General features: G+C 64.6%; 3 protein-coding genes and 1 non-coding gene across 4 annotated transcripts in view; 1 reads left to right on the plus strand and 3 right to left on the minus strand.

Annotated features, from left to right (window-relative positions):
- Positions 1-317: 317 nt before the first annotated feature.
- Positions 318-389, minus strand: TRNAC-GCA. Its single transcript has one exon. It is a non-coding gene; the product is annotated as a tRNA-Cys (tRNA).
- A 1,736-nt stretch (positions 390-2,125) lies between these two features.
- On the plus strand, positions 2,126-4,600 carry PSMC3IP (PSMC3 interacting protein). The gene is made up of 8 exons (XM_035347469.1): positions 2,126-2,173; positions 2,248-2,351; positions 2,424-2,513; positions 2,599-2,710; positions 2,812-2,957; positions 3,428-3,481; positions 3,915-3,974; positions 4,058-4,600. The coding sequence occupies exons 1-8, from the start codon at positions 2,140-2,142 to the stop codon at positions 4,115-4,117; spliced, it is 660 nt and encodes a 219-aa protein (XP_035203360.1). The 5' UTR covers positions 2,126-2,139; the 3' UTR covers positions 4,118-4,600.
- A 1,560-nt stretch (positions 4,601-6,160) lies between these two features.
- Positions 6,161-9,247, minus strand: part of MLX (MAX dimerization protein MLX) — a 3,948-nt gene continuing 861 nt past the window's right edge. The window contains exons 2-8 of the mRNA XM_035347488.1: positions 9,054-9,090; positions 8,834-8,923; positions 8,184-8,290; positions 7,882-7,981; positions 7,504-7,603; positions 6,923-7,124; positions 6,161-6,217 (exon numbers count right to left, since the gene is read on the minus strand). Of these exons, the coding sequence (XP_035203379.1) occupies positions 6,161-6,217; positions 6,923-7,124; positions 7,504-7,603; positions 7,882-7,981; positions 8,184-8,290; positions 8,834-8,923; positions 9,054-9,090 (693 nt within the window). The remainder of the gene's footprint in view (positions 6,218-6,922; positions 7,125-7,503; positions 7,604-7,881; positions 7,982-8,183; positions 8,291-8,833; positions 8,924-9,053; positions 9,091-9,247) is intronic.
- COASY (Coenzyme A synthase) overlaps positions 6,323-9,247 on the minus strand; it is a 10,607-nt gene continuing 7,682 nt past the window's right edge. The window contains exon 7 of the mRNA XM_035347466.1: positions 6,323-6,334. The gene's annotated coding sequence lies outside the window, so the exon portion shown is untranslated. The remainder of the gene's footprint in view (positions 6,335-9,247) is intronic.

A 9,247-nucleotide genomic window follows, 5' to 3' on the forward strand; every position in this document is an offset into this window, starting at 1 on the left:
ACCTCTTGATCTGCAGTCAAATGCTCTGCCACTGAGCTATACCCCCTGTGCCAGCCTCCTCCGCAGCTGGAAGCTTTCCGCTCATTCCGAACAATTCCAGCACAATTCAGCGAAGGAATCCCAGCACAAAAAAAAAACACTGAGGGAAATTCCTCTCTGCTCACTGCCTCCGCGGTGCCGGTCCTCTTTCCCTCGGCAATCTTCTTCTTGATGCCCGGCTACCGCCGCGTCTGCCAGAGGCCGTTCCCTGCAGAGAGTTCAGGGGAAAGCAGTCAACTGAGAAGCCCCAGACGGATCTTTTGGGGGACGAAAAGGGGAGGGGGCACCCGGATTTGAACCGGGGACCTCTTGATCTGCAGTCAAATGCTCTACCCCTGAGCTATACCCCCCGAGCTGGGCAACACCTGCCCGGGAAGCTGCTTGTGGCCGCTGCTGGGGCAGCCCTGCCACATTCCAGAGCCTGCGTTTCCAGCACGGCTCCCGCAGGGCTTCCCTCTCCTCGGCCTCCTCCCGGCCTCGCACCACGCCTGCTCACAGCTCCTAGGGGACACGCCAACCGCTTCCCACTTTCCTTTCTCTCACAGCACCCCGTGACGGAGTAGGAAAACACAATGCTTGCAAACACCCACCTCAGAAGGCCTCCGAAGGCGCTCGGCCGTGCTGCCCCTGTGGTGCTCGGGGCCTGCCCTGCCCGCAGAGCACCCAAACCTCGCAGGGAGCAGCTCCTGGGCTGCCCGCGGCCTCGCCGCCTTCCCCCGCTGACGGGCCGGGGGCTGCAGGAAAGGGAAACGCCAACACCCGGCGGCCTTCATCCATCTTCCAGCCGGGCCGGGCCCTGTGAGGACGAACACGAAGGCGTTAGCATCAGGCAGACATCAAAGGCCTCGGGTTCAAACAATTCTCGCCAGGGGTAACGCGCCGCAGCTAGGGAGCGCCGGGCGTGTAATTAACGTAATGAGGCAAAGGGATAATTAATTATAAGTGCGGATAACGAGCTCTAAGCGCGGATAACGAGCTCTAAACGTCTCCCGCCCCAGCCCGTCTATGCAGGGGATGCAGCCCGGTGCCGGCCCACCTCACGCCGCCCGTTCCAGGCCCGGGCCCCGCCAGCCCCGCACCAAGCCCCCGGTACCGGCCAGCCCCCAGCCGACCGCGGGCTCCCGGGGCAGGAGGGCGGCGGCTGCCGGTACCGGGGCTCGGTACCGGGGCTCGGTAACGGGACCCGGCCTCACCCGAGGGTGCCCCCGGCCCCGCTCCGGTCCCGGCCTCCGCCGCCGCCGCTCGTCACCGAGGGGGGGGGGTGGGGGGGGTGACGCCGTTTGATGACGTCACTTCCGCCGCGCCGCTGAGGGCAGCCCCCGAGCCGAGCCCCTCGGGGGGACCCCAGAGAACGGGGGCAGCGGCGCCGCCTGCCCGTAACCAGGGCTCGCAGCCTTCGGGTCCCTGTAGCCTTCGGGTACCCCTGAACTCCCCTGGGGAGCCTTTACGCAGCCCCACACGCTACAGGACTCCGCGCTTTCGCTCTTTCCAAGCAGCCCTAAACGGAACCCTAAGCGTAGAACTAAACCCAAACCTAACCGTAACCCTCACCCCAGTGACCCTAACACCAACCCAAACTCTAACCCTAACCCTACTGGCGGAGCTAACCCTAATCCTCACCCTAACCCTTACCCTAACCGTAACCCTAACCCTAATGACCCTAACCATGACCCTAACCCTAATGACCCTAACACTAACCCTAACTCTAACCCTAACCCTAATGACCCTAACACTAACCCTAACTCTGACCCTAACCCTAATGACCCTCACCCTAATTAGGACCCTAGACAACGCGCACGGCGCCACTTTCCCCCCCAAGAACTGCTCCCAATTGAAGCCTTTGGGTAGACCTGAGCTCCCTCGGGAGCCTTGACGCCCCTCCCCCCCCGTACACACACACCACGTGACCCGGAGCCTTCTCGCCGCACAACCCGCGCACCCCCGTCCCCTCCCACTTCGGGGCGTGGCTTCTCGCCCCTCATCCAATCGCCGCCCTCTCCTCTTCTCCCTCCAGCTCCGATTGGCTTGCAATCGTCGGGGGGTGGTTCGTTCGCCTCGCCGGAAGTGCGTCATTTCGTCGGCGGGCAGCGGAGGAGGAGGATGAGCAAGGGGCGGGAGGGCTCCGCGGCGGGCGGTGAGGGCCGGCGGGGCCGGCGGGCGCCCGGCTGGGCCGGGGCTGCCCGCGGTGACCGCGCCGCTGTCCCTCAGCAGCAGCCGCCGTCCTGCTGCGGTACCTGCGGGAGCAGAACCGGCCCTACAGCGCCCAGGACGCTTTCGGGAACCTGCAGCGGGAGCACGGGCTGGGCAAAGCGGTGAGCGGACCGGGCCGGGCCGGGCCGGGTGGGGCGGGGAGCGGGGCCCTGCTGACCTCCCGCCTCCCTCAGGCCGTGGTGAAGGCGCTAGAGCAGCTGGCACAGCAGGGCCGCATCCGCGAGAAGGCGTACGGCAAGCAGAAGGTTTACTTCGCCGACCAGGTGAGCGCCGGGCCGGCCCCAGTCCTGCCCCAGCCCTTCCCCCCCCGGCCCCGCTGAGCTCCTGCTGCTTCCCCCCTTCCTCCAGGAGCAGCTCCCGGCTGCCAGCGATGCGGAGCTGCGAGGGCTGGACGGGGAGATCGCGGCGCTGTCGGCCCAGGTGCAGGCGCTGCAGCAGGGCTGCCGGCAGATGGAAGCGGGTGAGGGCTCCCGGCACGGCCCCGGTACCGGCCGTGGCCTGCGGGGATGGGAGGCTGGGAGCTGGCTGCCGGTCCTGCCGGTGATCGGCGTTCCCTTGCAGAGCTGAGGGAGCTGACCGGCTCCATGACGACCCCCGAGATGGCCCGGGAGGTCGAGGAGCTGAGGAAGGACTGCGCCAGTTACGCCGACAAACTGGAGAGGATCAAGTCTGCCACCAACCACGTCACGCCGGAGGAAAAAGAGAAGGTAAAGAGGGGGCTGGGGCTGAGCAGAGCGCGCACAGCGGGGCCCAGGTTGGGGCCAGGCTGTACCAAACCCCTGGCTGTGTTACCCTGCTCCCTGGCCTGGTTCACCCCAGGACGCCAGCGTGTTGGGCCCAGGCTGCTCCTGCGTGGGCTCTGCGCAGCCCACACACACATCTTGGAAACGCATCCCTCAGAGATACCTGAGCCTGAGCTCTTCCTTGTAAACCTTTGCTTCAGGCAGTCACCAGGCACTTTATCCATTCAGCCCGTCCCTCTCTCTTGTGAGCTGTCGCAAGGCACAGTTCACGTCCCAGCAAGGGCTTGGAGTCACTCCTGCTGCCAGAAACCCCGCTGGCTGTAGCCCAGACGTGCGACGTCCTTGGAACCTGGCGTTTCCCAGCTTTAGGCTCACCGAGGCTCCGCGGGGTGGCTCCTGGCTGGGTTGTTCTCACTTTGCCTTGCTCTTGGCAGGTGTGCGGTGAGCAGAGGCTGTACTGTAAGGAGTGGCGGAAGAGGAAGAGGATGGTAAGGCTCTGCAGTGAACACGGGGGGGGGGGGGGCGGTGGCAGTGACAGTCCCACGGTGACACCGGCGCCCGCATGGGACAGGCACAGTCGGCGGAATCGCTTGGCAAGTGTTCTGTGCGCTGTGGCACTGGTTGTGGGGACTTCAGGCAAACGCTGTGACTGTTAAAGGCGCTCTGCGCTCACTGCCGAGTGCCACCCGGGCTTGGTAAGGGCTCGCGTGCATCAAGAGCCCCTTGGAAAGGCCACTGTCACTGAGAAACGGCTTTAAATATTCTGTTCCTTCTTGTGGAACCAAAAGGAATGCTCTTTGCATCAGAAAGAGCAGTTCCCGCCTTCTCCTGAGCTGTGCTGGCTCTGACACCCCCTGGCAGCTGCAGCAGGGGCTCGGTGTCAGCCCTGCAGAACCTGACCCAGCGGCTCTGTCCTGCCAGGCGACCGAGCTGCTCGACGCCATCCTGGAGGGGTACCCCAAAAGCAAGAAGCAGTTCTTCGTAAGTCCCAGAGCCTGGCTCTGCCCTGGGAGGGCTGTGCCCGCTGTGCCAGCCTGCCACGAGCCCGCTTTGTCCTTGCGCAGGAGGAAGTTGGCATAGAAACGGATGAGGACCACAACGTCACCCTGCCAGCTGCGGTGTGAGGTGCTGAGGGACGTCTTCGCTCCAGGGAACAGAACTTGCTGAAACTCAGCTGCTGGTTTGGGGCTGGGTTTTTTTTTGCAGGGCTTGGGCTCGTCCCGCATCTTTTGTATGCGTTTGTTTTAAATGCTTCGGCCCTGGAAGGGGGGGGTTGGAACCATTAACTCCGCACCGAGCCCCTTTCCCTTTCTCACTTGCCGAGGGAACACCATTTTTTCTCACCCTTCAGCCCCACATCCTGGTGAGGGCCGGCGTCTTCGCGGGGCTGTGGCCAGGAAGCTGTAATTGCACTGCTTCGGAGGCGCTGCTGGCGTAGTGAGAAGAGGAAGCGAGTGCCTGGTACGGGTGAACGAACGGGGTTTGGTTACGGCTGCAGAGCCCTCGCACGAGTTCAGCAAACTGAAATGCAGGGGGCGGCTTCCCGGGGGGTGGAGGGAGTTGTACACGAGACTAGGATTCATTAAACACCGTGCTTTTGTTTCGGACGTGCTTTGCTGTGGTGTCTTCTGTGTTCCAAGTGCCCCAGGGCCACCCTCGGACGTGGTCCTGGGTGCAGCACCCCTGCCTGGGGCTGGTCCAGAAACTACGCGTCCCTCTCTTACCTGCTCCAGGAACCCAGCCCCAAGAAATAAAAGCAGAGATGTTGTTAAAACATCCAGCAAGATTTATTTAATTACTTCTCGTCATAGAAAAATAGGTCAGGTCTGTAAAAATCCACGTCCTCCTGGCGAGGCGGGAGGCTGCTTCTGGCAGAGCAGCTCGAGGGCTTTTAAGCTGTGCCGCGTGGCGGGGGGGTGGGCTGCCAGCCCCCCCCCCCCCCCCCCCCCCCCCCCAGCAAGGCTCCTCCCTCCTGGAGTCAGACAGAAGCAGCAGCTTCAACAACCTCAAGCTGCAGCATTCCGACCGAGGAGCCTGGAGCTGAGAAACGGCATCGCAGGGGGGAAAAACGAGGAGGTGATTACCGAGAACAAACCCTGCTGCTGCGGAGGGGGTCCAACACCCCCCCCCCCCCCAAGCAGCACACAGCTCCCGCGCGGCTCCGCGCCGTGGCGGCTGCAGCGTGCCGCACGGTAAAACATTGTCCCAGCAAGCGTTTGTCTGCAGAAACTGACAGCGGGAGGACTTGACGATGATTCCAGTGATTCGTTCAATAAAATCGAGGCTGGTCGCGGGCGGGTGGGTATAAAAAAAAAAAAAACCCACCCTACGGTTCTAAGGAGGAGCAGCGCGGGGCTGCAGCTACCGGGCTGCTTTCCTCAGCGGTACGGCCACGTGGCAGCCCGAAGCGCGATGAAGCCACACACACCTCCACGAGCACAAGCAGGGAAAGACTGCAAAGAAAGCTCGCTCCCCGCTCCCTTTCTGGGCGTTTTACGGCTACAGAGAGAGGTCAGGACAGCGAGGCCCCGGCACGCTCCTCCGGCCGCTCCCCGTGAGCACGGCCGTGGCAGCGAGGGGCTGATCCTTCCTTCAGCTCCCCCAAGCCAGGAGCAGCCTCCTGCCCTTCTACGAGCTGCTTGGGAGGGAGGGAGGGCGAGCCTGTTGTGGAACCCTCCTCCTAATCCGCGTTACAACAGCTTTTAGCGTGCCTGCTTTTTTTTTTTCCCCGCCGTTTCCCCTCTCCCAGGATCAAAAGGGTTTTTAGCACAGCTCTGTTGCAGAGCAGAGCTGTTCTGCCAGCCGAGCTGTGGCTGTGGAGAGTCGGTGGCACAGGCAAACCCACCCACGACACCTGCCTGAACTAAGGACTCTCTGCTGACCGAAAAGACATTCAAAAACACTTTTTTTCCCCCTTTTTTCCCCCCCCTTTGCTAAGTCCCTAGCACTACTGGGTAACATCAGCTGTGACGGTACCTGTGGGGCAGAGATGTTCGCACAGCCTCGTTTTGGTGCCGTAGGCGCAAGAAATCATCGGAGAAGCTTTAGGAACGGCCCCGAGGGACGCGGCCCAGCCTCTCCCCGCGTCCGGCACCTGGGGCAGGAGGCGCCCGGCTCCGGCAGCGGTCGAGGAGGCGGCAGACCCGGAGCCGCCGGTGAGGGAAGGCTCAGTACAGCTGGCTCTTCAGTTGGTGCAGGACCCCGATGACAATGTCCCGGAGCGTCTGGGGCGGAGAGGGGACCCGGTCAGTTGTTACAGGGGAGGAACAGCCCTTCCCTGGCGAGCTCCTCCTGCTAAAAGCCCCGTCGGGGGGCACGTGCGGTGCCACGGAGCACGGCACCTGCCTGCAAGTGCTCACACCTCCGTGTTCCTGGGCTGTTCCTCATCACAAGGACCTGGCCGACCTGCGTGCCTCACCCCCCTCAACGGCTTCTTAATCCCCAGCAAACCTCGAGGCGTCTTAACGACGTGCTGGGGAACGAGCAGGACCCCCCCCCCCAAGCTGTTTTACAGGGGCCAGCTTCCAGCCCAGCAGCTGGAGGTGGGATCATCCAGTCACCGAACCGTTAGGGCTGGAAAAACCCTCCAGGCTCACCTGGTCCGACCTAAACCAGCGTCACCCCTAACCCCTGTCCCCAGGCACCACGTCCAGCCCTTCCCTGAGCACCCCCGGGGACGGGGACTCCTTCCACCGCCCCGGGCAACCCGTCCCAACGCCTGGCTGCTCTCTTCCTGAGAAGAAACGTCTCCCAACGCTCCCGCCACCACCTCCCCTTCTCCCCCGTGCCCCAGCCCAGTGCCGGTCGCCCTCTGCCCTTCCTGAAGGCCCAGGGGAAGGGGAAAGCCCCGCGCTGGCCTGCGCTCCAGCCGGCTGCAGATGCACGCGTCTCTGCCCTGGCGTCAGCCCGTCTGCACCCCCCGTGCTCACCTGGGGCTTGCAGTGCTCCTCGATCCAGCTGAAGACGCAGGCCGAGAGCTCCTGGAAGCTCGTGACCGAGATGGAGGCGTTGAAGGACTGGAAGAGGGAATCCATGACGCCTTGGAAAACGTTGAACTTCATCTGGTCGGAGATCTGGTCCTTCCCCTCATTGGGGTTGTCCTGATGAGCTTTCACGATCTGCTCGTAGTTCCTGCAACGAGCCAGGAGCCCCCCCGCTCAGCCCTGCGCCGGGCCCCGCGCTCCCCAGGGAGCTCCGCGGAGCTGCAGCCACGGACACGACCGCGAGGCCGCACCAGACCCCGCGAGTGAATTAACTCCGGGGAGCTGCAGCCTCCCCGGGGAGCAGATCCCTTTTCAGGCTCGGACCCGCTTCACGCCGAACTCCACCAACGGGCCTGAGCCAGACCCGTGCTGACGAGCCCCTAACGAGGAGCGACGACAGCGGCGAGGCGCAGGATCGGCACCCCAGGCGCCTGGGGAGCGCTGAGAGCACCGAAGGAACCTCGCAAGGACGGGGGGAGAAAAGCAGCAGGAAGGAGAGGGCAGCGACCGCACAGCTCTTTGCTTACACTTTCATGATCTTCAAGGCCATCACCTCTTTCCTGAGGATCGAAACTTCCTCTTCTTGCTTCTTCTTTTCCTTGTGCAGGAACTGGATGTAGTCAATGGCTGAGCAAGAAAACACAGCGCGAGGCGTCGGGAGCACGCACAACCCCCCCCCCCCCCAAGACCCCCAACGACAGCGGCGGAGCCGTGTCTGGGCACCAGCAGCTCCCGGCGGCCCCGACTCTCCCCTGGGAGGTGCAATCAGCCAGCACCCCCCCCACACCCCCAGAGCGCCGTCATGCCACGAGGCCGCCCCCCTGCACGCCTCTGGCACGGCGCTTTGGGGTTGGGGAGCACCCTTTTCCCCTCTCCCCCCCCCCCTCCCCCACCTCAGGACTCACTTTTCTGGAGGACGATGGCCTTGCTCAGCTTCTGGGAGCCGATGGAGAAGTCCTGCTGCTGGCAGGTGGGGACGATGGCCTGCAAGTCGTCGTAGCCTTTCTGCGGGGAAAGCAGAGCCAGGCGTTTCGGGAGGCGTGAGGCCAAACCCCAGCTCCCAGCACGCGGCCAGCCAGCGCCAAGGCGGCTCCCGGCACGCGTAGGCAAAAAAAAAGCAAGGGTAAAGGGAAAAAAGAAAAAAAAAAAGCAGGGTCCTGAGCGCCGCAGGGCCCCGGGAAGCGGTGGGTCAGCGCGCTCGGGTTACCTTGATGGCATCTCGCCTCTTCTGCTCCGCCTGGGTGTGCGCCCGCCGGCGCTGGTCCTTGTAGGACTCCTTGTAGGGCTCCTGGTGGTAGTCGCTGTCTTCATCGTCTGCGGGGCGATAAAAAACCGTGAGCGCGTTGAGGGGGGAGGCCTCGAGCTGGGCACCCTCCTCCCGCAGCTCGGGGACGACCCCCGGGGCGCAGCCGGCTCTCTCCAGGCAGGAGGACGCCTGCAGGTCTCCGGGGAGGGCGCCCCGATGGGTCCGACCGCGCTGCTGGAGCCCCCCGCGCCCCGACGCTGCCCCCGCCACCTCCCCTCGCCTCTCGGGGTGAGCGAGGGAGGCGCACGGGCAGAGGGATGAACGGAATGACCGGGGGACAGACCCCAAAACCCACCCGGGTGGGGGAGGGAGGAGGCAATACCTGGGGGACAGCCCCCGAGACCCTCCCACGTTGGGGACAGAGGAGGCACTGACCGGGGGGCTGACCCCAAAACCCCCCCATAACGGGGAAAGAGGAGGCAATGACCGGGGGACGGACCCCAAAACCCAACTGTGTGGGGGTCAGAAGAGGCAATAACCGGGGGCCGGGCCCCCAAACCCCTCCCCGTGTCGGGAAGCGGAAACAACCGGGGCAAACCCCGGGCACCCACCCGTGTTGGGGACGGACGAGGCGCTGGTGGAGCCGATGCTGTTGGCGCGGGACACGACGCTCCCCTTGCGGGCGCAGTCCCCGAGCAGCGCTGCGAGCGAGCGGGCGGCCGGTGAGGGGCGAGGCGCGGCCACGGGCCCCCCCCCTCCACCGCCCCCCGAGTCCCGGGGGAGCCCCGGGCCGGGCCCGGCCGCAGCCCCGAGCCCCGAGGCGGCACCTACCCGAGTCCAGGCCGTTGTCACCGTAGGCGGCGTCCACCTTGGGGCGGCAGGGAGAAGGCGACGGTCAGCACAACCGGGCCCAACCGGACCGAACCGGGCACGACTGGGCTCAACCGGACCCAACCGGGCTCAACCGGGCCCAGTCGGGTTCAACCAGGACGAACCAGGCCCAACCGGACTAAACCAGGCTCAAC

Source organism: Oxyura jamaicensis, chromosome 27 (assembly GCF_011077185.1).
Source record: "Oxyura jamaicensis isolate SHBP4307 breed ruddy duck chromosome 27, BPBGC_Ojam_1.0, whole genome shotgun sequence".
NCBI lineage: Eukaryota > Metazoa > Chordata > Aves > Anseriformes > Anatidae > Oxyura > Oxyura jamaicensis.